Source organism: Microcaecilia unicolor, chromosome 6 (assembly GCF_901765095.1).
Source record: "Microcaecilia unicolor chromosome 6, aMicUni1.1, whole genome shotgun sequence".
Lineage (NCBI taxonomy): Eukaryota > Metazoa > Chordata > Amphibia > Gymnophiona > Siphonopidae > Microcaecilia > Microcaecilia unicolor.
In genome coordinates this window covers 296,251,954-296,279,698 of record NC_044036.1, presented here as the reverse complement: position 1 = coordinate 296,279,698, position 27,745 = coordinate 296,251,954, and the positions used below count along the sequence as shown (strand labels likewise).

At 46.8% G+C, this 27,745-nt stretch overlaps 2 protein-coding genes across 4 annotated transcripts in view; one reads left to right on the top strand and one right to left on the bottom strand.

The window, feature by feature from the left end:
- TTC16 (tetratricopeptide repeat domain 16) overlaps positions 1–4,788 on the top strand; it is a 54,093-nt gene extending 49,305 nt beyond the window's left edge. For both annotated transcript variants that reach the window (XM_030207951.1, XM_030207952.1), the window contains exons 12-13: positions 3,256–3,443; positions 4,018–4,788. In XM_030207951.1, coding sequence (XP_030063811.1) covers positions 3,256–3,443; positions 4,018–4,165 — 336 coding nt within the window. In that variant the 3' untranslated portion in view covers positions 4,166–4,788. The remainder of the gene's footprint in view (positions 1–3,255; positions 3,444–4,017) is intronic.
- Positions 4,789–5,457: 669 nt separating this feature from the next.
- Positions 5,458–17,758, bottom strand: TOR2A (torsin family 2 member A). Of its 2 annotated transcripts, none has more exons than XM_030207953.1 (5): positions 17,521–17,758; positions 17,140–17,405; positions 16,867–17,042; positions 16,580–16,707; positions 5,458–5,909 (listed from the first exon to the last, which is right to left on the bottom strand). In XM_030207953.1, exons 1-5 carry the CDS (start codon positions 17,645–17,647, stop codon positions 5,665–5,667), a joined length of 942 nt encoding a protein of 313 aa, XP_030063813.1. In that variant the 5' UTR covers positions 17,648–17,758; the 3' UTR covers positions 5,458–5,664. The 2 variants fall into 2 exon arrangements, with proteins under 2 accessions (XP_030063813.1, XP_030063814.1); XM_030207954.1 differs by having other exon boundaries at positions 17,631–17,662.
- Between the last annotated feature and the right edge of the window lie 9,987 nt (positions 17,759–27,745).

The following is a 27,745-nucleotide window of genomic DNA, read 5'->3' as shown; positions in this document are numbered from 1 at the left end:
TGGGGAAGACTGGGGGGCAAGGAGGGGTGTTATCAACAAGAATGAAATCTAAAGAAACTTAATGAGGTCATAGGCTGCAGTTAGCACCAGATCTTTGTCACAGCCATTTACTTTTTAGAAGTGTAGTTCTTGGACACACCTACCTACTTGGGTTATATAACATGGAAGACCTGTATGCAGATGTTCCATTATGTATATCCTGAGAGAGGTTGTGAATCACTGTTTAACAGAAGATCTTGAGTTGTGAATGGGTTTTATGAACTTTGACCTGGTTCTCGGAGGACAAGGAGGCATGATATTTTCACATGCGCATGACCGTCTTCCACGGAGCCCATTGTGGACTTGTCACTTTAAAACTTTGAGGCAGCACACCCACCACACATGCACGGGTGCCTTCCCACCTAATGCTCGAGCATGGGACTAGTAGTCTAGCATTTTCCACGGAGTAGAGAAGTTGGGCTCTAATGTCTCCTCAGTGCATCAAAAGTTTCTATTTTGGTGCCTTCCCTTTTTCGGGACTTTTTTTTTCTCATATTTTTTTTCTTTTTCTTTGTATTAGTTTATTCATTTTTTCAAATTACTTTTTCATTTGTCTTTTTTCAGCCTTTGAAGCCTCTGAGCCCTTCTTTTGCCCAAGAAGCATCAACCATTTTTGGGTACAGAACTACTCTAGCTCCCCGGGCCATTGAGCCTTTTGGATGTACGTTGGCTGTTTTTTTTCCCTCCATGTAGTGGTTTTAAATAGTGTACTCTATGCAGTAGGATAGTGGTTCCCAAATCTAGTCCTGGAGGCACACCAGGCAGTCAGGTTTTCAGGGTATCCACAATGAATATTCATGAGAAATTTGCATGCATTGCCTCCACTGCATGCAAATTTCATGAATATTCATTGTGGACATCCTGAAAATCCGACTGCCTGGTGTGCCTCTAGGACCAAGTTTGGGAACCACTGCAATAGGACCATTTCAAGCACAGGCTCCCATAACTGGTGTGTTCAGTTCTTTGGTCCAGAGCACCGGGACATGCAGTGTGGCCTCTGTATGTGCATGCAAACAAGGACACTGAAAGCCCAAGAGTCCAGTGTGAAAAACCTTTTTGTTTGGCATTGAGTGTGACCGGGGATTCGGCAGTGGACGCATACCTACTTCGACATCAGGTGTACTGACACAACATCGAGAATGTCTGACATCGGACTTGGTACCACAACCGCATAAGGACTCCACATCCTCCTTGTCAGTGCTGCGTACATCGAGGGACTTGCAGAGTAAAAAGAAGCATCACCATCGTCCTCCCTGTATAAACATCCTCAATGCACGGGAAGAGTCCATGCCACAGTAACTGCTCTCCTTCTCTACAACTCATTTCTTAACGAGAGCCTTTGAGGTTCTTCATCACCTGCACAGGCTATAACTCAGTCTGCCTCCACACCCCTTTCTCAGCCGGTACCAACGCCTACTGTACAGGAGCAAATCCGGTCTATACTCGAAGGAGCTCTCAAGGCTACTGCAGACAGAATGCTTGTGGTAGCTATTGGAGAGAGGGTCATGGGAGAGGTCCTGCACACCGGCTCAACATCGACCATCAGGGGCACCACAAACCCAACTGACACATGTATCATCATCGGCAGAGGAATTTTCGCCAGCCTAAGAGACTCATCTGCCTCAACGTACTTCTACGCAGTGCCAACTATGTAGTCGACACACACTTCCACGTACTTCTACGCAGTGCCAACTATGTAGTCGACACACACTTCCACGTACTTCTCAATAACAGTACTTTGAAGAGAGACTCAGATCTCTCCTGGGAGATGGGGCAGGACCTCCCAGCTGAAGAGTCCTACTGCATCCCATCTGACCCCTCTCTGCCGCTTGAGACACCTAAGTCTCCTCCAGCTTGTATTTCTTTTCCTGGCTTTGTCCATGAGATGGCCTAAGCCATACCTTTCAAATTGGACATGGAGGAAGAATCTTGTTCAGAGCTCTCTGAGGTTCTAGAATAGATTGACTCTCCTCCTAGAGAGGAAATCACTGTTCCACTTCATACAGTCATGAGGAATACTGATCAAAAACTGGGAGACTCCATTAACAGTTCAAGTTGCTCCCTGGAAAACTGATAATGCACTGGGTTTGAAAAAACGCAGTTACTCTATCATTCCTGAGTTGTGGGATTTGTTTTGAAGCATACTCACTTTGTCAGATCTCATGCTTCTATTCCTCCATTCAAAGAAGCTAGAACATTAGACTCTCTTGGCAGAGCATTTCGAGCCTCTGTTGCCAATCAATCGCATATTAGATTATCAACTTTATTTCACAGTTTACTTCCTCAAACTGCACAGGAAACTTTGAGATTGTTGTAAATATCTAGTAAGACAGGCTTTTGATGTCTCTTCTCACATTTCTGCATTGGGAGTAACATTGCAACATCTTTCCTGGCTTAGTTTTCAACCTTGAATCTGCTGTCATGGAGCATCTAGCAGATGTCCCTTGTCATGGAGACAACTTATGTGGTGACAAGGTTGAGGAAATGGTCAACCTAATTAAAAAGCATACAGATACTATTAAAACTCTATCCAGGCCACAGCCTTCTGCCGCCTCTTCTAGAAGATTTGTGGGAGGATTTTGGTGCTCTAATTACTAAAGATCCAAGTGTTGATATACTCCTACTCCACCTCAAAGGACTACACCCCAATGCTCAAGTCCTCGGCAGCAGCAGGGACAGAAGTCACAGATCCCTTCTCAGTCAAAACAACAATCCAGTTTTTGACTCCTGCCTAGGCAGCATTGCCACCATCCAGTGGTCTTTGCTAAGCAACCCACCCAGTAGGAGGTAAACAGATCCTCTTTCAACAGAGGGTCATAACCCCTGACCGCCGGGTGCTACATATCATCCAGCACGGTTTCGCTCTGCATTGGGGAAAAAAGACCTCCCAGCCATCCACCAAGAGAGTCTCATTTCAACTTCTTCCAAATGATAGTACTTTGAAAGGAGCACTTTGCCCTCCACCTGCAGAATGCAATAGAACCAGTTCCTCCGCCAGAGAGGGATTGAGGGTTTTACTTCAGATACTTTCTCATTCCAAAAAAGATGGGGGGGGGGGGGGGGGGGGGGGGAGTATGACCAATTCTCAACCTGTGAGATTTAAACAAATTCCTACTCGAAGAAAGTCTGGCCACCCACATGTGAGAATATATGCCTGCTATCTTCAGAGAACACCTGCTACAGGTAAGTAACTTTGCTTTCTGGTTCTCTTTCCAGGTTTTTCCTATTGCAACAAGCTTCTTCCCTGGGAAGGCTATGTCAGAGATTGCCAACAGTGAAGTGGGTCAAGCGGCTAAAATAATTCTCAACAAAGCTGTTGCCTCTCCTGAACTTCCAGATTCCAGCAAACATGAAACAGTATGGAGAGAGCCCAAAATCCAACAATTAAACAGATTTCTATATCAGTAATTGTGTTACTTGTACCATTACCTACAACACCTCATATGGGACTTTGGCAGCTGTGAGCTTTCTTCTTACTGCATTATTCCTACAGCACCTCCTGCCTGGAGAGTCTGGGATTACATTAGTTGTCCTCTTGCCCATACACATGCACTACTTGCTACAGCACGTATTGGGAGAACCAGAGATTGCAAGATCCCCACAGACAGCACTCCTGTACACTTTTCTATACCATTCTCTACAGCAGTGGTCTCCAAATGTGGCCTGGGGGACCGCTGGGCCAGTTAGGTTTTTAGAATATCTCATGAAAATTCATTGTGGATTTGCATGCATTGGCTCCACTGCACCCAGATTTTTCTTGCATATTCATTATGGATGTCCTGAAAACCTGGCAGACGGGGGATCCACTAGGCCAGATTTTGGGGATCACTGCCCTACAGCATCTCCTGGTGGGATGGCAGGAGCCATATGACGCTTGCCCATTAACTTTGTGTAGCTGTATTCCACCTACGGTAAGAAAAATCTACTAATTTAGGGTATAAACTATTATTGTGCTATGGGTTGTGTTTACTTCTCTAGGAACAGACAGGAAAAACAAGAGCTGTCTTCCCAAGTCAGAGATACAGAGGATAATGAGGAAGCGCAAGGTTCCCAGTATCACTTCCAGCCCTATGTATTAGACCAAGAATTAGACATCTTGCAGCCAGAGAAAAATGAAGGTGGGTAATCGTGGCATCTGGTGCATCACTGATCTACATATTCAGTGCACAGTCCTGTGATTATTAAGCAGGAAATGCTGCATTTTTATAGCCCAGAGTCTCATAAGAGACAGTCCCTACAACAGCGAGCTTATGATCTAGTCATGACACATCTAGCTTAGAAAAAATATTTTCAGATGAACTTGTGAGATCCTGAAGGATTTCCAAGGACAAAGCATGCCAGAAAATGTACCCCACTGGAAAATATTGAGTGTTGATATTAGACCTTACTCAAGTAGAGGAGATCCAGGGGTAGAGGGAAGCAGCTTCTAACGGTGAAGTTTCTACTTCCTTTGAAAACCTGGCAGCAAAAGAAAACCATGTACATATTGTGTCCAGCAGTAGTTTATTAAAAAAAATTGTTAAAAGGATAACGGTACCTATTTTAATCTATGAACAATTTTACATGTAAAAATTACTTCTGCAACTACCCTGTACTAACTGCCATTTCTGTAACTCCTTTCACCTGGATGGGATCTGAATGCAGTATGTATGCTGTCATCTGAGGTCACTGACCAACAGCAGTTCTGGCATAGAGAAGAACAGTGTTTGTATCCATTTACAGCTGAATAAATTGAAGCTATTGACAGTCTATGGTGTCCTAGTATTTACTTCACTATTTTCTCTTCCCCATCTGTGCATGGGAAGATCTCTCTGTTCCTACCTAGGCTGCATACTGTATATGTGGGTGGAATAGGATACAACAACTGCCTTTCATTTTCATACATACCCAAGCAGACTGCAACAGACTAAACAGGTAAGCTGTGTACAGAGACCGACAAAATGTATCCCCCATTTTCACCATGGCCCAGTGTGAGTAAGATAGCAGCATCTGGTTTTATCACAGTATGGTCAGGGTTTCCCCATTTCCTGGTCCACGGTTGTGAGCCTTATCAAATTAAAGATTTTATTTCAGGACAGGAAGCTGTCTATAAATGAAAAATGAGAAAGAGCAAAGTCTGGCTGAGCTCTAGAGTTTAACCTGACAGCAAGAAACAGCTGTAGCAAACACTGTTCCAAGAAAACTACTCTCAAAAGCCTGCACTTGTCATATTCAATCTTATAGGGCTTCCATGGTGGCAGACTCCAAAGTTCAAAGATAGGTGTGCTACTGGTAGTAGACAGCTACTATTACCTTCATCTTATCTGTGCACAGGTGATGTCACAAAGCTTCATTAGAGCAAAGAATAGCAAAATAGAACAACTTCAGTTTCCTCAGCAACCCTCCAGACCGGTCAAGACGCTTGGGTTATGCATGCCTACCAGCAGAGGGAGACTGACCGGTCTGGAGGGTCTAGAGGAAAGAAAATTAGCAGGTAAGGCCTAATTTCACCTTCTTATCTCTGCACACCTTGACCTTAGTTCATTGAGAGGTTTGTCTGAGGTAGCAAGCCCTTCCCTTGACAAACACAGAGCAAGATGTGCTCCTCGTTTAAGAAATGCCACACATCCTCTGGGCAAAGTGTCTTCATAAGAAGAAGTTGATGCGAGAAGCCACAGTTTTGCAACCTGTAGATGAGAAGATCTGCTCCTCCTCTGGAAAGTAGGTGATACTGTCTGTGACAGACTGGAGAAGGTTCTGCTGCGGTAGTAAGCCCTGCTGCTTCAGCTCACTCCTCACGCATTGCTTAACATGGTTCCGCTGCAGTGGCAGAAAGGGTACAATTAAGTCAATAAGCTGCTCATCAATGATCTGGGACTGCCAGAATCCATCTGTAAAACAGAAACCAAAAAAAAAGCAAAGGGTTACAACAAAAAAAGTGACAAAATATAACACAAATACCAAGTAAAAGCAGCTATTCCATGCTTCACTATCTTGTGCCCTATTCTATAACAGACCACTTCTAAGCCAAAGTCCCACTGTCTACCTTTCCCCATTGTAAACCTAAATGAACTCTGGCTTTACTTCCACTTCCTCAGCGACCCTCCAGACCGGTCAAGACGCGTGGGTTATGCACTCCTACCAGCAGAGGGAGACTGAGAAAACACTGAGCTTTGGATACTGTATATATAACCTGTGCAGTACACCCACTAGCCAGTATTTTCTCAGTCTCAGCAGAGGTAGAAGGACAGCCTGTGCAGTCTTCACTGGTCTGGTGAGGTAGTTTTCCTCATAGGAAGTAAGAATTGGGTTGTTGGTTCCAATTTGGTTAATTCTGTGTCTCCCTGTACGTGGAAAAAAAAAAAAAAAAAAAAGTGTGCTTCGGGGCCCTGGGTCCGGTGGGGCCCAGTGTTTCCCCTGGGGTGTTACACCTGTGTTGCGGGTCCCTCCCCCTAAGCTGCTCTCCATCTTTGAATAAGTGGCAGCTCTGTGCCTCGGCTGCTTTCCATGTACTGGAGCCTTGAGTGCCTCACAATTTTCAGCTGCCAGCAGTGTTCTGGGCCTTTAAGAGCCTTTTATTATTTATTTAGTGCGGAACGGAAGGGAGTTCAGTTCCCTGCACTAGACGGGAGAGCAGTGCGAAATTGCTTAGCAGAGTATTTGGTGCGAAGCGGACTGTGTGGGGGTTTAATTATGACAGGCAAGCTGCTTCGTTGCCGCGCCTGTTCGCGGCGGGGATTAGAGACGGCGGGCGGTCAGTGTCGCCTCTGTGGTGAGCCTAAACAGCTGATTTCGGCGCCCCCCGTGTTGGCCGCGGAAGTGCCGACGGCTTCGCCGGTGTTGGTGACAGCGGGATCGCAGGCAGGCGCGATGTCGGCGGTTGCAGTTTCGGCGGGAACGGCCGCCATTTTGAATCAGGCGCGATCCGCGGAAGCGCCGAGTGTGGGGCCAGCTTCCTCCGGTTTAGGGCAGAAAGTTCCCTCGGAGGGCTCAGGAAGTGCCGGTTTTCCTCCAGATTTTGTGTGGACCCTGTTCCAAGCCTGGAAGGCCGGGCCTCCTCAAGTGGAGGAGGGTCATGGCTCTGTGCTAACTAAGAGGCCAAGGTTGGAATGGTCAGAAGATGGGGACTGTTTGTCTCAGCTGGGTTCTGAAGACCCAATAGGTATTGAGGAGGAGGTAGAGGGGTTTGAAGACTCTCTAAGCCTTATTGATGCCTTGCCTGGTGAGGATCCCTCTGTGGTCAGAATATTCCATAGGGATGAGCTTGCGGAGCTCATAGACCAGGTCACGGTGACACAAGTTTGAGCCGGAGGTGCCCGTGGGTGAATCGGGACAGGACCCTTTGGTAAAGGGTATTCACAGTAAGGCGCGGTCCTTTCCTATGAACAAGGATCTCCGGGAGATGATTTCCCAGGAGTGGAAGTCACCGGATGCTCCATGCAAAGTCTTTAAGGCAATGGCGCGGCTCTATCCTCTGCCTCAGCAGGATAAAGATTCCTTGAGGGCCCCTACGGTAGATGCAGTGGTTACAGCAGTGACTAGAGCGACGGCGATCCCGGTAGACGGCGGAGCCGCTCTTCGCGACCCCCAGGATAGGAGGGTTGACGCCTTCCTTAAGCGTAGTTTTGATTTGTCGGCGCTCGCGCTCCAGGCCTCGGTATGTGGGGGTCTAGTAGCCCGAGCATGTTTTCGCTGGGCCGAGAAACTCCTGGATGAGTCAGTGGAGGTTGGGGCCTCCGGAGTTCAGGAATTAGCCAAGCTCGAGATGGGTTCGTCTTTCTTGTCGGATGCCCTTTATGATTTGTTGAGGGCGTCCGCCAAGAATATGGCTATGATAGTGGGAGCGCGTAGGGCCCTATGGCTGAGAGGCTGGGTCGCGGATGCGGCTTCTAAAGCGAAGTTGTGCTCTCTTCCCTTTAAGGGAACCATGCTCTTTGGAGAGGATTTGGACAATTTGGTGAAGGGCCTTAGTGAGGCGAAGATTCCTCGCCTGCCGGATTTACGTCCCAAGTCGGGCACCAGGGGGGTGTCTGCTCGTGGTCGTTTTGCTGAGGCCCGGCGGTATAGGCCGGGACGGACTAGTGGGTCTTTTAGAGGACGGTTTTTTCAGCGCACCCAGTCCTTTCGAGGGAATCGTCGCGGAGGGCGTGACTTTGCCTCGAGAGGACAGTCTTCCGGACGGAATGTGCAATGAAGGTGTGCGGACCCAGGCTCTGGTACGAGTAGGGGCTCGGCTGAGTCGGTTTTAAAAGAGCTGGGTCCAAATCACGTCCGATCAGTGGGTTCTCGAGGTGATTCGAGATGGGTATGCGCTGGAATTCGAAGAGTCGCCTCCCGAGAGGTTTCTGGAGTCCCCGTGTCATTCAAGAATAAAGAAAGCAGCAGTTCGGGACACGTTGCGTCGCCTTCTTGCCCTGGGAGCAGTGGTTCCTGTTCCTCCCGCGCAGAGATGCTTAGGGTGCTATTCCATCTATTTTGTAGTACCAAAGAAGGAGGATGCCTGGCGTCCGGTGTTGGAGCTCAAGGGAGTCAATTCAGCGCTCAAGGTTCTCTCTTTTCGCATGGAGACGTTGCGGTCCGTTATTGTAGCGGTGCGGCAGGGAGAGTTCCTGACGTCGCTGGATTTGACGGAAGCTTATCTTCACATTCCCATTCGGACGGCGCATCAGCGTTTTCTGCGCTTTGCGGTCTTAGGAAAGCATTTTCAGTTTTGTGCTCTTCCCTTCGGGCTAGCTACAGCTCCCCGAACCTTCTCCAAGGTCATGGTAGTAGTGGCGGCGGCTTTGCGGAAACAGGGCGTGTTGGTACACCCGTATCTGGACGATTGGTTGATTCGGGCCAAGTCTCGGTCGGAGAGCGAAGTGGCTACAGCGCGAGTGGTAGCCTTGCTGGAATCGCTTGGTTGGGTAGTGAACCACAGCAAGAGCCATCTCGTCCCATCCCAATCTCTCGAGTATCTAGGAGTGCACTTCGAGACGCTCAACGGTCGAGTGGTGTTGCCGGCTCTTCGGATCCGCAAATTACAGGAGCAGATTCGTCACTTCCTGGCGGGGGACAGACCGACAGCGCGTGCTTACCTTCAGGTCTTGGGCATGATGGCAGCGACGATAGAGGTGGTTCCCTGGGCCAGAGCACACATGCGGCAGTTGCAGTCGGCACTTCTCAGTCGGTGGTCTCCTCAATCGCAGGCGTTGGAGATGCGTTTGCCTCTGACTGCTCTTCCGCGTCTCAGCCTCCGTTGGTGGCTAGACGTTCGAAACCTAGTGAAGGGAATGCCGCTGGAAGCTCCAGAATGGGTAATTCTCACCACGGATGCCAGCCTGTCAGGTTGGGGGGCTCATTGTCTCGGGCAGGTGGCGCAGGGACGGTGGTCTCAGGAGGAAGCCCAGTGGTCCATCAACCGGTTGGAGACACGGGCCATTCGTTTGGCTCTTCAGTATTTACAGACGATGCTTCAAGGCAAGGCTGTCAGAGTTCTCTGCGACAATGCCACGGCCGTAGCATACGTCAATCGGCAAGGGGGCACAAGGAGTCGCGCAGTCGCAGAGGAAGCAGCGCAGTTGTGCCAGTGGGCGGAACTTCATCTTCAGGCCTTGTCGGCAGCTCATGTGGCCGGGGTGGACAACGTAGACGCCGATTATCTGAGCAGACATACTCTAGACCCCGGGGAATGGGCTCTTCATCGATCGGTTTTCAATCGCATTGTGTCGGTGTGGGGGATTCCTGTGATGGATCTCATGGCAACGGCGTGCAATGCGCAAGTGCGGCGGTTCTTCAGTCGCAGAAGAGACCCGCGGTCGGAAGGGATCGACGCCCTGATGCTGCCGTGGCCTCAGGAGTTGCTGTACGTGTTCCCTCCGTGGCCATTAGTGGGGAGAGTAGTTCAACGCATCGAACGGCACCCGGGTCGGGTGATTCTGATAGCTCCAAATTGGCCGCGTCGCCCGTGGTACGGAGATCTGGTGCGTCTGGCGGTGGCGGAGCCCCTGCCGTTGACAGAGACAGTGTTGTTGTGTCAAGGTCTCATCACTCTCCCAGATCCGGCTCAGTTCTCGCTTATGGCTTGGCTCTTGAAAGGAGCAAGTTGAGGAAGAAGGGTTTTTCTTCCAGAGTTGTGGCTACGATGTTGAGTTCCCGGAGGCAGTCCACTTCACTGGCGTACGTTCGAGTCTGGAGGCTTTTTGAGCACTGGTGCCTGGCTCGGGATTTGAGGGCGATACACGCTTCGGTCGCGGATGTGTTAGAATTTTTGCAGGATGGTCTGGACAAGGGGCTGGCCTTGTCTACTTTGAAGGTTCAGGTGGCAGCCTTGTCTTGTTTTCGTGGCAAGGTTCAAGGTAGGTCATTGGCTTCGTCTCCGGATGTGATTCGATTTTTGAAGGGAGTGAAATTGCTTCGGCCTCCGCAACGCCGGCTGGTTCCTCCGTGGGATTTGAATCTGGTTTTGGAAGCGTTAATTCGGCCTCCGTTTGAACCGTTGGCTTCGGCTACGGACAAGGATCTATCCTTAAAGACGGTGTTTTTGGTAGCCATTTCTTCAGCGCGCAGAGTTTCGGAACTCCAGGCTTTGTCTTGTAGAACGCCATTCTTGTCTTTTTCCAAGGAAAGGGTTTCTCTGCGACCGGTGCCCTCATTTTTGCCCAAGGTAGTGTCCGACTTTCATGTGAATCAGGTCATTTCTCTGCCAGTCTTGGGGAATCTGGCTGGAGACTCGGAACAGCGTCGACTGGCGAAGTTGGACGTGAAGCGAGTGTTGCGGTGTTATCTATCTAGAACTCGGGAGTTCAGAACGTCTGATCGGCTGTTCGTTCTTTTTGGCGGTTCTAAAAAGGGAGCAGCTGCGTCCAAGGCAACGATAGCTCGGTGGTTGAAGGAGGCGATTGCGTCTGCTTACGTCTTGAAGGGTCGTACGGTACCTAAGGGTTTTTCGGCTCATTCCACCAGGGGAGTAGCAGCCTCTTGGGCGGAAAGTAGTATGCTTCCTCCTCTAGAGATTTGTCGGGCGGCAGTCTGGTCCTCTCTGCATTCGTTTGTTAAACATTATCGGATTGATGTTCATGCTAGAGAGGAGGCAGGTTTTGGGGCTGCTGTGTTGACCTCTGGCCTAAGGGGGTCCCACCCGTAGAGATTTACTGCTTTGGTACGTCCCACGCGTCTTGACCGGTCTGGAGGGTCGCTGAGGAAGGTGAAATTAGGTCTTACCTGCTAATTTTCTTTCCTCTAGACCCTCCAGACCGGTCAAGGGCCCGCCCGGTGGTTTTCTGTAGGCCAGGAGGTAGACTTTAGTAATTGGATATCTCTTGGCAGCTGATGATTGTATTTACATAATTCAGACTCTGGTTCCTTTCAGATGTTGGTTAGTATGAGTCTGAATCAGGTGTGGTTGGATAGCCCACCGGTAGAAGCACAAGCAGAATTCAGTGAATAAAACAGATTAAAAGAACATAAATCTGTTCTGCCATTTGGCAATGTCCACGTACAGGGTTGATAGTTTTGGTTAGGGTTTTAGTTTCTCTGCTTTGTTACGGTTATACTGGCTAGTGGGTGTACTGCACAGGTTATATATACAGTATCCAAAGCTCAGTGTTTTCTCAGTCTCCCTCTGCTGGTAGGAGTGCATAACCCACGCGTCTTGACCGGTCTGGAGGGTCTAGAGGAAAGAAAATTAGCAGGTAAGACCTAATTTCACCTTTGCCTCTTAAGTTCCCCTATGGTTATCCTCAGCTGACAAGTGCAGAGCTGTTGTGCATGTTCTGGAAGCTGCTGGGTTCTCCAGAGCTCCTGAAGAGTGCAAATCCAGAGATAGCACTATCCTCATTCTAGAACAGAGTGTCTAAATGTAAGTGCCTATCGGGTGCTTAAATTTATAGAAAGCTAGCAGTTACATGGATAAATAGGCATTTCAAGGCATAAGTGCTACTAGCTCACTCGGCGGTATTCAATAAAGTATGCACCTCACTGCAAGGAGAGTGTAAACAAGAGCAGGGCAAGATAGGGCTCCAAATTATGCATGCAAACTGTAAGTTGCACCCTAAATTCCATATCCAGGAGCTCACATTTATGCCAGGCATAGATAGATCTGGCTTAAGTGGGTTTGCCTAAATGGAGGCATGTTGCTGCTGTTTACACTAATCTTCTACAACAGGAAATATATGCTTACTTGCAGTTACAGAATAAGTGCACTACCTGCTTGCTTTTGACACCCTGTTATGGAATTGCCCCCTATGTGGATGACAGCATCCAAAGATGTGGTCCCATATCCCCATCTTCTTCATGAAAAACTGATCCAAGGTAATCCTGAAATCACATGTCTGTACCCAGCAGCTGTTCTGCAACCACCACTTTTTCTAGTATGAATAGCCATTCCATTACTCTTGATTCTGCCCCTCACAACCCCATTATTTTACAGAAAAGTACTGAACACTTTTATGCATTCTATTTGCATGGTGCTGTAGTTCTAGCTTTTTCCTCCAAGATTTTATTTACAAATCACTAGTCCCAGCGCAGTGTGCACTATTGGAAAGAACATACATGAAATCATAAGTTTCAAACCAAATTAGTATATAAAATCATTAAAATGTCTTAGACCCACATATATGTATCTTGATTATGTTAAGTTTGATTCAGTCCTCAGAGCAAAATTTAATAGCCTGAAAAGAATATAACACAGAATATGTAAGTCTTACCCTAAGATTATGCCTCATTTTTGTAGCCCTCCTTTGGACTTCCTCTATCCTACTCATATTGGGTCAGAAACCCCCAGCATGATTTGTTTCAAAATCCCCACTTTTCCTCTAGCCCCAAATGCTGCTTTTTCATATATGCCAGCACAAAATTTTGAAGCTGGCATAAGATTTCAAAATATCTGTAGGCTGATATACCGGATGCAGCAGCATCACAGCTTTCTGTCTATGGAATATACTTTCCTCCTTCCATGTGTATTGATGCTTTGTCTCCCATAGGCAGGGATGGGTATGGCAACTTTTTAAGATGCAGGTTTGGCCCTTTACCAATACTGGTACTAAACTCTACTGTGTATCCATTTGGAGATGTGGCCTCTTACTGGATATAGTATACTGGCTTGGATCTATTCTGGCCACTGTTGGAGAAAGGATGCTGGGCTTGATGCTTTCATCTGCCTCAGTATGGTATACCTTATGTTGAGATGAAGTGACATCTGTGGTTTTTAAATAAGTATTGCCACCTTTCATTTGCATCCTTCCAGACCAGTTCAAGGTAAACAAAGGGCAGGCTTACATTTCTGAATATAACTTTTAAGCTCCCCTAAATTAAGATGAATTCGTAGCTGAAACGTTATGCTCCTATGTTTGTCTGAAAATAGGGCACAAATTTAGGACGGTAACTTATTCAGCATTTTCTGAATATTGGGCCCCATGTGCAATCTAAGCTCACCAGTATTAGTCTCCAACAGATGGCAGAAATGTAATCCTGTACAGTCTAGGTCTGTTGATAGGCCTGATGTAGACAAACATGTTTTGGTCCTGTTTAGTTATTTGAATTCAGGTATATTGGCTATTTCCCTATCTCTGGAAGGCTCACAATCTAGATTTGTACCTGAGGCAAAGGAGGGTTAAGTGGCTTGCCCAAGATCACAAGGAATAGCACTGGGGATCTGAACATGCCAACCTCTGGATATCAAGACCAGTGATCTATCCACTGGGCCACTCCTCCACTCTTAAAAAAAAACAAAGAACGACAAAGAATATCTTTAAAAAGGAAACAAAAATGGTTGAGCAAGGAAGCAGTTTGTTTCCACTCCACAGTGCCACAGCTAGCTGTCAGGAGGGATAGTGTCAGCTAGCTTTCCCTCCATAACTTTTTTTTTTTTAATGCCCAAAGACATTGAGGCTCATTTTCAAAGCACTTAGCCTCCCAAAGTTCCATAGAAACCTATGGAACTTAGCCTCCCAAAGTGCTTTGAAAATATGCCTCTATATGTAATAGTGTATAATTGAAGTATTTCTAATGAACAAACCCAGATCAGACAACAATAGTGAAAAACAGGTGCCAATGCTGTTGTCAAGCTGCTCAGCCTAAGAACACAATCCTACTATATAAATGAAGAGTGACCGACATGCCACGCATGCGCAGAACAGCGCACCACGTCACAGATCTATCCCGAGTCCCGAAGTTCTTAGAGGCAGTAACAGTGGCACGTAGAGGCAGGACCAGCGGATCAACGGCGGTCTGTAACAAACACCCAACACGCCGGCCCGGTCTGTCATTGCGACCCAGCAATTCTCCTCTCTCCCATGCCCCCCCCCCCCAGGCACCCACTGAGTCTCCGTCTCTCCTTTGAAAGCCCTGCCCGTCTATAGCCTTCCCTTCCAGGTTGTTCCCTCAGAGTCCTGCCCTTGCGAAAAGAGGAAATGATGTCAGAAGGCGGGACTCAGAGGGAAAGAACTAAGGGAAGGCTACAGATGGGCAGGGCTTTCAAATGAGCGATGGAGAATCGGTGGGTGCCTGGAGGGAGGGGCAGGGGAGAGAGAAGAATCGCTGAGTGGCTACGCGGGGGGGGAGGGGGAGAGACAGAGGAGAATCGCTGGGTGCCTGGGGGGGGGGGGGGGGCACACACTGTCTCTCAGCTCACACTCACACAGACGCGCGTGCACACACACTCTCTGTCTCACACACACATATACACACTCTGTCTCTCAACTCACACTCTTGCACACACGCACTTTCTATGTCTCTACACACTCACTGCCTCTCAACTCACTTTCACACACACTTTCTCTCTCATACACATTCTCTATCTCTCTACATTTCAGAAATAAAACATATTGCCCGTTTGGCTATTTCATTACATTACGCACAACAGAAATGTTGCCCGTTGTAACGGGCTTTATGGCTTGTTCACTCTATAAAATGCATAGATTGTTCAATCATTTAATCATCTCACAACATACATGGCATTGCACACTACCATAAATACTAAATTAAATAACAAACATCAATCCTGCCCACTGGCAGTGCCTCTAAACTGTCCACTGGAAGGAATCCTCAATACTATTTGCAATGCTGAGAGCAGCAATACCAAAAGCTTGAGAACAATCTCAAGACAACTTAACCAGGGAGGCTACTCCACATATCATGGCTCAAGTAAACCATGTTCCCCGCCCAAGTTTCAGTTGATAATTTATATGCAATTACTTTTTTTTTGGTGGGGGGGGGGGATGACATCAAAATTCAGGTCCTCTATATCTACCACCACAAGGTTTCTTATTGTTCAGCTGAAGGCTTGGGTACACTAGTCCGTCCAGCCTCTCAGGCAAAAGTTACCAACTAACTAGAGACATTGCTGCTTCCAGAAACTGAAACTGGAAAATGACACTCTCCATCTTAACAGGTCGAGAGCAGTTTACTACTAAGGGAAAGAAAACAGAATATAAACCTATCTCTTTATAACCAGGTGCACCTTCCGTGTGAACTACATTTTTTCCAAAGTCTCTTTCCTGGAGTTTCCTCGTCACCTGCTTATACTATAGCTGTGGGCTTCTGCTAACTAATCATGTGTAGTGTTACTTCTGGCACAAATTAAATGAAATTTTAAACAAGGACGCTTAAAAGACAAGTATGATGCCTTTTAACATTTCAAGTGACACTACTACTTACTACTGCATTGTAAAAATATAAGTCTCCAGAAGCAAGCGTGAACTTTCTTCAATAATCCAGGGGCGTAGCTACGGGTGGGTCTGGATGGGCCCAGGCCCATCCAGAGAAGACTCCCAACACCTCCGTCACCCCTCACACCCTCTCCCACCCCCACCGTAGCGCTTCCCTTTAACGCTATCGGCACTGCCTCCTCACCTTATAGTCTCTGTTTTCCACCTCCGCGGCAGCGCTTGCAATTTGCTATCATCGGCGTGCTGCCACAGCTGACAGATGCAGCGTTGACGTCCTACTCCGGGACCTTCCCTCTGCCGCGTGCGTTCCGCCCTGCGTAAACAGGAAGTTGAATTAGCGCAGCAGAGGGAAGGCCCCAGAGCAGGACGTCGTGCCGCGTCTCTCAGCTGTGTCAGGCAGCGCTGACGACAGCAAATTGCAAGCGCTGCAGCGGGGGTAGTACACGGAGACGGTGAGGAGGCATTGGACTTGCAGGGAGGAGGTTGCATGGAAGGGGAGACGGAGAGGTGCTGGATTTGCAGGGAGAAGGGGAGAGGAGCTGCATTTGCGGGTGGGGGTTGGCGGGAAAGGAGAGGTGAGGTGCTGGACATGTAGAAGGGGGGCTGGGATAGGTGCTGGATATGCAGGGGATTGGGGATGGCTGAAGGGAAAGGAGAGAGATGTGGACCATGTGGGGAGTAAGGCAGAGGTCCAGCATGGAAAGGGTAGGGACAGAGCATGGGTGCCCACCCATCCAACCTGCTGGCCCACCCAAAATTGCTTTCTGGCTATGCCACTGCAAATCTATCAGTTATCAATCCTGATTATAACGTGGCCCTGGCCCTCCCTGACCAACAATGCAACTCCCTTCTATTTTGGGGACTACATGCTTTTCGTGCAGGTTTTGAAGTATCAGACAATATGTCATACTCACGGTGTGGATTGTCAAATACAGCTTTTGAAATAGCTAATTCCAGATCCCGTAACTCCATTTCCTCCCGATCCTTTCGAGTACGCCAAAACTCAAGTGCCACACGGTTAATCTGTTCTCCTCCAGCATTGCTAAATAGAAATGAAAATTCCAAACAGTATGATAGAGAAAGTCTCTGTACAAAATCACCAATACCTACACAATCCCTACAGACTGATTCTGGAGTAGTCCAAGTAACACAGATATGCCAAGAACCTGGAAAAAAAAGGGTATGAATGTATTCCACCTACCTTACGAAAATGAAGATAGCTTTCCTATAGTTGGTGCCATACACAACCCAGGACGAGCCCAAGAAAGGGACAATCACATCAATAAGCCCTGGGTGCATTTTATCCATTTCATCAAAAAGAAATATAGAGCGGGCACAGTTGCTAAGGTTCCCCTGGATCCAGCGCTTCAGGTCATCCTGCAACAGTAAAGTTCCAGCACCGAATCACTAAAGAGGTTTCTAAAGTAGTGCCCAGTGTTTGGGGTGGCAGTTCCAGACCACTGCATGTGCTCACCTTGTACTGCTCAATTCGTTCTGCATGAGGGAAGTGCAAAGTGGGAGAAAACTGATGAACATAAGGACTGCGACTGCCATCGCGGTACAAATGCTTCACCACTAGCGAACTGACGTAGGTTTTGCCAGTGCCGGTCCAGCCATGGAATGACAGCACCAATGGTTTCAAAGGTTCCTCCAACGCCACAAAGTCGGTCACAGCTTTGAGCAGCAGCTCCCGGGCCAGGTGCTGGCCAAACACGTTCTGTGCCAAGTCACAGCCCAAACCTGCAGATACAAAAAGCACTCAAGATTTGTCACATGATCAGGGACACTGGTAAGCTCTCCGGAAATCCCTTGCGAGGACCCTCGTTTCACCCTCCCCGCTCCACCTGCCTCTCACCATCAAGATCGGGCTGAAAATGACACTCGCAGACGTCGGAAAAGCTACAGCGAAGCAAGCGCAGATCCCAGCAGAAGCCAGAGGAACAGAACAAGAACAGCAACCCGTACCCATCCAACAACTCCATAACTACCGAAGCCCGGGCATGCTGGGACTTGCAGTCTTTAAAGGCACTTCCGGGTTCGATCACCTTTCAAGAGCCGTGAACTACGGCCCCCAGGATACAACAGAACTGATCTTGGCATACGTCAACCTGAGCGTGGAGCTGAAGAGGGAGGGGTCTCTTATCAGTGACGTTTTTCTTCCACGGGCGCGGGTGGGTGCGTCGCCACCGCTAGTCCTCCTGACTCCTGCTGGGTAGGGTGGGTAGGTAGAGGATCTGTTGTTTTCTTTTAATATGTGTCTTGCAGCGTGTTTATCGTTTGTTAGTACCGCTTATCATTTTTGCAATAAGCCTACTATGGTTCTCACTTGTTTAATTTTCTTTAAACTTTTTTTTTTCAAGTTAGTTTCTGCGTTCAGCTGAGTTGTAAGAACATTTGAGACTGAAGTTTTTCCATAGTATCTTATCCGCACTCTCGTTGTAGGATCGCAATCTCCTGGGTTCCATGTGAGTCCTATACCCTCCAGAAGGTGGAATAATTTTTACTAGAGCTCAAGTATTTTCTGTCTTTTCTACATAACTTATAAAACTGCCTGTCTTATAGACTTTTTGCTTTACAAAAACAGGGATCATTGAAAACCTACGCAATACACTCCCTCACCACAATACTGACATTGAAAACTTCATCAACGGTATGGACCCAACCTCTGGACAATACCCAGCAGACCGAACCTGGTCAAATTTCACTCTCCTCACCGCCGAAACAGTTACCCAAGCGATTCATACATTCTCTGATATTCACTGCAAACTGGATACGTGCCCCAGCTACCTAATAAAATCTGCCCCCAACCGCTTCATACTAGACCTCGCATCCCACCTAAACTACCTGCTCCAACAAGGTCTCTTCCCCAAGGAAAAAGGCAACATCCTACTCACCCCAATACCAAAAGATCCCCCCCCCCCCCCGCAAGAAAAAGTGAACTTACCAACTACCGCCCAGTAGCATCCATCCCACTAGTAGTCAAACTGATGGAAAGCATGGTAACCAAACAACTCACTGTTTATATAAACAAATCCTATATATAAAACTCACCCTCAACGTTCTGAGGACACTGACGTCACTGTCAGGTCCTCTGGGCACTTCCGGTTCGAAGCCTTCATGGTGGTGAAGCCACCGAAAACACTGTGTTGGGGCCCCGCCCTCGCGTCAAACGTGATGACGTCGAGGGCGGAGCAATGGCGTCAGTAGCTTCACAACCAACGACGCAGCAGATTGAAGGGGGCGTGCCAAGGTCCGCAACAATGGCGGCCAGTGCCATCAGAACGCTGAAAGGGGTGAGTAGGGAGGGGGGGAGGTTCGGAAGGAAACCGTGCTAGCACCCGTTTCATTAACGCAAGAAACAGGCATATTTTACTAGTTCTCAATATTACATGAATCACAATCAGGATTTCGCCCCTTCCACAGCACTGAAACGGTACTAGTTACCCTCCTGGCCAAATTCAAGCAGGAAATAACAACAGGTAAAAGTATACTTCTCCTTCAATTCGACATGTCCAGTGCATTCGACATGGTAAACCATAATATACTACTAAAACTCCTGGACTACTTCGGCATCGGTGGAAACATACTAAGATGGATCAAGGGCTTCCTAACCACCAGAACATACCAAGTGAAATCAAATTCTAACATATCACCGTGGAAAGCAGATTGTGGAGTACCTCAAGGATCACCACTATCTCCGACCCTTTTCAACCTAATGATAACCCCGCTAGCCAAGTCCTTATCTGATCAAGGTCTCAACCCATTCATCTACGCAGACAACGTTACAATATACATACCCTACAAACATGACCGGTCAGAAATCACCAACGAAATCAAGCGCAGTTTAAATATCATGAACACATGGGCAAACACATTTCAACAAAAACTTAATACAGAAAAAAACCACTGCCTCATTCTCTCATCCCATCACCATATGTACAAACCCACAAATATAAACACCCCAGACCACACCCTCTCTAGCTCAGATAGCCTGAAAATCCTTGGCGTTACAATAGACCGTAACCTCACATTTGAGAGCCAAGTGAATTCTACAACCAAGAAAATGTTCTACTCAATGTGGAAACTTAAACGTGTGAAACCATTCTTCCCGAGGGAAGTATTTCGCAACCTGATACAATCAATGGTACTAAGGTATGCAGATTATTGCAGTGGAATTTATGTGGGTTGCAAAGAACAACTCAAAGAAACTTCAGACCGCTCAAAACACAGCAGCCAGGCTTACATTAAGCGAGATTCGAAAGCGCCAAACCGCTCCAGGAAAAACTACATTGGCTCCCAATCAAAGAATGCATTGCCTTCAAAATCTGCACCCTGGTCCACAAAATTATCTACGGTGAAGCCCTAGGATACATAACAGACCTCATAGACCTACCACCCTGAAACACAATCGGATCAGCACGATCATATTTAAATCTCCACTACCCAAGCTGCAAAGGACTCAAATACAAATTAACCTACGCATCCAGCTTTTCCTACATAAGCACATAGTTGTGGAATGCACTACCAAAAGCCGTGAAAACATATGACCACCTAAACTTCTGAAGAATAGAGAGAGTGGGAAGTGGGCCAATGACTCCATGGAAACGGGATACAGGTCTACAAGGTACCACTTTATTCGATACAAGTGGTACCTTGTAGACCTGTATCCCATTTCCCTGGAGTCATTGGTCCACTTCCCACTCTCTCTATTCTTGGTATATTTGCGTGGGAGTCAGTGTTCATCCACCTTTGGTGGATTACTTTCACCTAAACTTCTGGAAATCATTAAAAACCAACTTGTTCAAAGGCATACCCCACTGATCCTACCTAAGTGCCTAAACCCTGCTACACAACGAAACCAAAGATTACATGGACATTGCATAACTCATCCTAACTGTGATTCCCCTATGTGTCTATATCACATGAACCCTATTCGACCACAACATCATTTTGTGTTTGTTTCTTTACTGGAGATGGTGAATGCCATAATGGTACTATGTAAGCCACATTGAGCCTGCAAATAGGTGGGAAAATGTGGGATACAAATGTAACAAATAAATAAATAAATAGGAGCCAACTGTGGGTGCTTGAGCACCCCCAGTATTGAGCAAACTTAATTAATAGTGCCCAGGGAGTGGTAATTTCCATTGAGTTTAGCACCCCTAATCAGTTTAAAAAATAAAGTTGGCTTGTATGATCATGGGTGCTACAGAAACCATTTTGCTTCACCAATAGTTTAGTGAAGGGAAAGAACTTTGAAAACTAAGGTTGAGTGCCCATCATAGACCATAGACACTTTTGCCTTTTGTTACTCCATCCTTTCTTTTCCCACAAACTGATTATATGGTTTGTTTAACTTGTGTGACCCTGAATGTGCAGGTGCAGAACTTGCCACAGAAGTGCCAGCTCATGTTCAAGGAATTAGCATGTTTAAGGGGGAAATGGGACTTGATATACCGCCTTTCCGAGGTTTTTGCAACTACATTCAAAGTGGTTTACATATATGTAGGTACTTATTTTGTACCAGGGGCAATGAAGGGTTAAGTGACTTGCCCAGAGTCACAAGGAGCTGCAGTGGAACTCATTTCCCCAAGATCAAAGTCCACTGCACTAACCACTAGGCTACTCCTCCACTCCACTTAAAGGCAGATGTGGCTCTGATTCAGGAGACATATTTGATTACAAGGCAGTAACATCATTGTGCTTCTAAGAAGTAGCATTTGATTTACATACCCTCCAATAAGCAAACACTAAAATTAGGGGAGTGCTGGTGGCTTTTTCATCCATGCACAAGTGGGAGATAAAAAAAAGGTTATAAGAGACAGAGGTGGGAGATATATTCTACCTAACTTACAGCTGGGGTCTACCATTGTTTACTCTCTTGAATGTTTATGCTCCAAATGGTTCTCCATGGGCCTTCTGGGAAGATGTCTCCATGTTGCACCTAGCTCATCTTGAGGGTGAGCTCCTTGTAGGTAGGGATTTCAATCTGACATTACTCCCACATATAGAAAATTCAGTAGGTGATGGGGGGCGCAATATGCTCAAAGTGCTAGAATACATTTTCAGAGCTTTTGGCATGCTGGAATTTGGTGCCATTTTCATCCAACTCAGCGAGACTATACTTATTATTCAGTACATGGGTTCTACTCTCGGATAGACTATTGGTTTGGATATCCATCTGTGGTGCACAGGGTGAAATTCTCTGATATCTCACAATATGCTTGGTCTGACCATGTCCTGTTGATACTTGGCCTAGATATGTTACCTTCAAAGGTCGGGACCACATGCTGGCAACTTAGTGATGCCCGATTGGGGACGCCTGAAAATGTGCAACAAATAGAGAAAGATAATGGAATATCTGTAATTTAATGATATGGAGGCAGTCTCTGGGAGGGCCTTAAGACGGTGATCCGGGGTAAACTCATTGCTTTACAGTCTCACTAAAACCAGACACTGCCAGGAAACTGTTCTGTTAACTGAACTACAGGGCCTGGAACAGCAACCGAAGCAACTGGGATTGATTTCTGCCTTAAGGCAATCAATTCATGCCATTCAGATGGAGTGTATGGCAGAGATTGCAGATACGCTCCAGACAGCATGTCAATCCAATTTCGAATTTGGCAATAAGGTTATCTGCTTATTAGCACATAAGTTGCAGAAACAAAAAGCTAGAAATAATATCTCCAGCATTCAAGATGAAAAAGGAACTCTGCAGACAGACTGTGCATTCATACATAGGGTGTTCCTACACTATTATTTACAGCTCTATACACCTGATATTGACCCCACTGCATTAGATATTCAACAATATTTAAATAAGGTTACAGTGGAGGTGAATAGTACCCTGAACCTTATATGAGGTTCAGGGTGCTATTCAGGATCCTCCCTTAGGCAATGCCCTGGGCTGTGATGGATTCTTTAATACATTCTATAAATTCTATGGGAAAATTCTCTCCCTGGTGTTGCTGCAGGTTTTCAATGGTCTGATCCTCCTCCCTGAGCTACCCCATTCATGGAGGCTGGCATTGACCACAATATTAGTCAAACCCGGGAAAGATCCATTGCCGAGCTCCTCCTAATGTCCTATATTTCTTTTGAACACTGATTATAAAATTTTTACAAAAATTTTGGCCAGTCGCCTCCAACGCAACCTTTCTCGGTTGGTCCTTGAAGACTAGGCTGGATTTATTAGGGCATGTCAGACCTTTGATAATGTTCACACTGCCCTCCATCTAATTCACAGGGTAAGGGTGGAGCAGACCCCCATGCTTTGGCTGTCTTTGGACATGGAGAAGGCCTTTGACCATGTATATTGGGCTTTTCTCTTTCAGCTGTTGCGCCACATGGGTCTCGGGGGTCAATGTTTACAATGGTTACAGTTACTGTACAGTAATCCGCTAGGTAGCCTAAAATTTAATGGGGCGTGTACACCTGCTTTTGCCCTTTACAGAGGGACAAGACAGGGTTGTGCTTTATCACTGCTTTTATTTGCCCTGGCCATAGAACCCCTAGCCAGCTTGATAAGGGACCACCCTGGGATAGCTGGGCCTAAGAGAGCATAAATTATTACTTTTTGCAGATGATATTCTCTTAACTGTCACCCAACCTCAGGAATCTTTACCAAATTTGGTGGCTACGTTGCAAGCCTATGGGCAGGTATCTATCTGGCTTTATCATCATCCATAAATCAGAGATCCTTACTATAGTGGAGGAGTGGCCTAGAGGTTAGAGCACCGGTCTTGAAATCCAGAGGTGGCCAGTTAAAATCCCACTGCTGCTCCTTGTCATCTTGGGCAAGTCACTTAACCCTCCATTGCCTCAGGTACAATCTTAGATTGTGAGCCCACCTGGGACAGAGACATATCCAGTGTACCTGAATATAACTCACCTTGAGCTACTACTGAAAAAGGTGTGAGCAAAATCCAAATAAATAACGGTAAATAGGGAGACAGTAATGGTTCTGCAAAGCAGGCTGCCCCTTAGGTGGGCCTCCAAATGGATCTGATATTTGGGAGTCAGTGTCACTCCAACAGTGGAACAGCTTTATGCAGCTAACTTCTCACCTAAATTGAAAGAATTATTTGCTGAACTAGATCGTTGGGAGGGATTAAATCATTCATGGGGCGGATATCTGCACTCAACATGATGATACTGCCAAAGCTACTTTCTTTTTATGACCCTCCCTTTCCCTAATCCGGAGCAGTTCTTTCTTAAATTGCATATGCGAGCTTTTGCTTGTATTTGGAAAAGGTGCCGAGAGTTTGGAAAACGATCTTTTATCAACCTAAAACTAAGGGGGCATGGGGGTTCCTCACTTTAAATTGTATTTTAAAGCAGCTCAGCGTCATATTTTTGCAGAGTGGCTATTTAAATCTTCTAAGGCATTGGTATGCATTGAACAATCTTGGGTGTGATATGGCTCCCCAATCAGGATTTAGGTAACCTTATGAAATCCCTCCCAACGAGTCTCCAGTTTCCTCACACACCTGGTGTGGAGTTTCTTCTTCTTTGTACCCTAAACGGTTATATTTTTTACAGATAGCTATCTCTCAGGCTCTGAGGATTTTGTCGGGTTGTCTGGATTCTATTACAGATGATGGGAGTGTCAGGGCCTTTGTACATTAAATCAGATTTGGGAGGAGGGGGAATTTATCTCCTTTTCAGAATTACAGGAGGAATATGGCTTGGTGGAAGCCAACAGGTTCCATTACTGGCAGCTACGAGATTTTATCACATGTAGGACCCATGGAGAACTGGTGCTTGAGGAGACTTCCTTGGAGAGAGCAAGGAGGGGAGGTGGGGCCCAGGGTAGTATTACATGATTGTATCAGGCCTTGCTTATTTCAAATGACCCCATGCAGTGGTATATACAAAAGTGGGGAAAGGGTTTGGGTTGGCATTGGGAATTTAAACAGTGGGAAATTACCTTTTGATAGTTAGTGAAGGTCTCGCTAGCTAGTAGCTTGATGGAGAATAGCTATAAAATAATGTATCGCTGGTACTACACCCCGTCCCGCCTTGCCCACATTTTTCAAACCAGCTGTTGAACTTGCTGGAGACATTATGGACAACAGGGGACTATGTATCATATATGGTGGTCTTGCCCATCGGTACAGCCCTTTTGGACTTCTACTGCAAACTTTACATCAAATGCTTCAAGTGGCTTACCCAGTTAGAGCAGAATATTATTTGCTTCATTTCAAGCCGGTGAGCATTAAGAAGGAGTTAACATAAATTAGCTACCAGTTTTATCATGGCAAGTGTGTTGGTTGTTGCGGCAACCTGGAAGAAGCCATTTTTACCTTCAGTTGCCCAGGTTCTACTGAAGATGGACTATATCTATCAGATGAATAAATTGACTGCTTTGTGAACCAACCAATTGCTTTCCTTCAACAGGACATGGGACATTTATCCTATATAATATAGTAACATAGTAGATGACGGCAGAAAAAGACCTGCATGGTCCATCCATCTCACCTCCAGCGTTCTGACTTGCCTGGGACTGTGGCTCATTCCAAGTTGGTCTGCTAGGCTCCGTAGATTAGGCTGACATCACCGTAGCCATTATGATGTCAACTTCAGAACCTGGGGGGGGGGGGGGGGGGAACCATGCTTCACAGCTCAACCATGTCCAGAGGAGAGTCGCTGGACATGGGTGGCTGGAAGGGGGGCAGGGGAGAGAGGAGGGTCGCTGGACATGGGTGGCTGGAGGGGGGCAGGGGAGAGAGGAGGTTTGCTGGACATGGGTGGCTGCAGTCGGCGCAGGGGGAGAGGAGGGTCGCTGGACATGAGTGGCTGCAGGGGGTCGCTGGACATGGGTGGCTGGAGGGGGGCAGGGGAGTGAGGAGGTTCGCTGGACATGGGTGGGTGCAGGGGGAGAGGAGGGTCACTGGACATGGGTGGCTGCAGGGGAGCCGAAGAAAACCTTGCTAGCGCCCGTTTCATTTGTGTCAGAAACAGGCCTTTTTTACTAGTCAGAAATGGTTTGCAAGGGGAGCATCCAGCCCATCATAATGTTTTTAGCATAGATGTTAATCTGATACTTTGCTGGAGGGTGTCAGGGAGGAAGGTTCTGTGAAGTGCACATGCTCCTTTATGAGGGAGGGGAGATTGGATATAGTTGGGGGGGTACGAATGGGGTTGGGCAGGGGCTGGTTATGATAGAAGATTTGACTGCATATTTTTTGTGCTATCTTTTCAGTCTTGTGTTTTTGCCATGATTTACAATAAGTTGGGGGGGGGGGGGAAAGTCTACTTCCTCTTAACTTCATCATATGCCCCCTCATTCCAGAGTTTTCCTTCATTTGAAAAAGGCTCGCCTCCTTGATAGGGAGAAACGTGGACCACATCAGGTTTTATATCAATAAACATGCTGTTTGGATTGCATATCCAGATCTACTCTCTTTTACATCATTACTGGTGCAGATCTGAAGTGCCTCTCAAGTACTCTGCAATACATACCACTGGTGCATTTATTACAAGCGACTATTAGAGCTGGAGACAGCCTGCCCATTTCTCACACGGTCCACCAGCTCAGGCATCTGCTTATTAACTCATTCTACATTTAAAGCTGATAAAGTAACAAAGGAAAGTGCACTAATAATGGAGCATAAAACATTATTGTATGTAAGACACATGTATGTACATTAATACATTTATTTACAAGGTAAATGGACTCATTTTCAAAGCATTTAGACTTGCAAAGTTCCATAGACTTTCAAAATGTGTCTCTAAATGAAATCAGAATTCTTTACAACTAGTAGATCCATCATAAGTCTACACAGCAGGACATATCTGGGCACCATGGAATGGAGGATCAGAGGACTGAACCAGAGATCAGATATAATTATCAAGAGTTTTCTAATTATGGCAACTAAAATAAAAAGGACTTGAAAAGAAATGAACGCAATACTCTACAATGGTAGAACACAGTTCATATTAGTAAACAAAAAAAAAGACAGAGACAAAAGGATTTTGAGAGGGGACAGAGAAGCAAATGAGTGGAGAGACTGAGAATCCTTCTAGTGCTAGGCTGAATGAACCTCGTTGGTAGCTCTGCTTACCAAATGTAAAAACCTTGCAGGATTCACTGAACCGCGGTAAATGAGTACTACAGCTCAATAATTCTCACAGAATTTTTACTCATGTTGCCACAGCTAGGAATGTCTCATGTTCTCAGCTGTGGAAACATGTAATGGCGGCCTCTACGGTACCATCTTGGAACTGTCAGCTTTTAAAACAAAGAGGTCCTTCAGAATCCCCGGTGGTCTGTGGGATAAGTTCCTGATTTCCCACCAACCCTTGAGTGGTCCATAAATGTGTAAGAAAAAGATAACTATTTTGAAGTCCTGCCCCTTTGAAAAAAATATATAAATCTGAATGAGCCTCCCTGACACTCTCTTGGACTTCCTAACTTTAACCCATAAATAGTGGGGGATCTTCAGGGGCAGGAATGGTTCTCCCTTGATCACTCCTGTCCCACTGGAACATTCTTGCAAAATGGTGTTAGCTGACCTAGAGGGGCATTTTTGAACAGGGACGCCCATCTCTGAAGACATTGCAGCGAAGGGGCGGGACATCCCGTATTATCGAAACAAGATGGGCGTCCATCTTTCGTTTCGATAATATGGTCCGGGATGCCCAAATCTTGACATTTAGGTCGACCTAAGAGATGGTTGACCTTAGAAATGGAAACTGAGGCCGCCCATCTCAAAAACGACCAAATGCAAGCCCTTTGGTCGCGGGAGGAGCCAGCATTCGTAGTGCACTGGTCCCCCTCATATGCCAGGACACCAACCAGGCACCCTAGGGGGCACTGCAGTAGACTTCACAAATTGCTCCCAGGTGCATAGCTCCCTTATCTTGGGTGCTGAGCCCCCCAACCCCCCCCCAAACCCACTCCCCACAACTGTACACCACTACCATAGCCCTAAGGGGTGAAGGGGGGCACCTACATGTGGGTACAGTGGGTTTCGGAGGGCTCCCATTTACCACCACAAGTGTAACAGGTGGGGGGGGGGGATGGGCCTGGGTCCACCTGCCTGAAGTGCACTGCACCCACTAAAAACTGCTCCAGG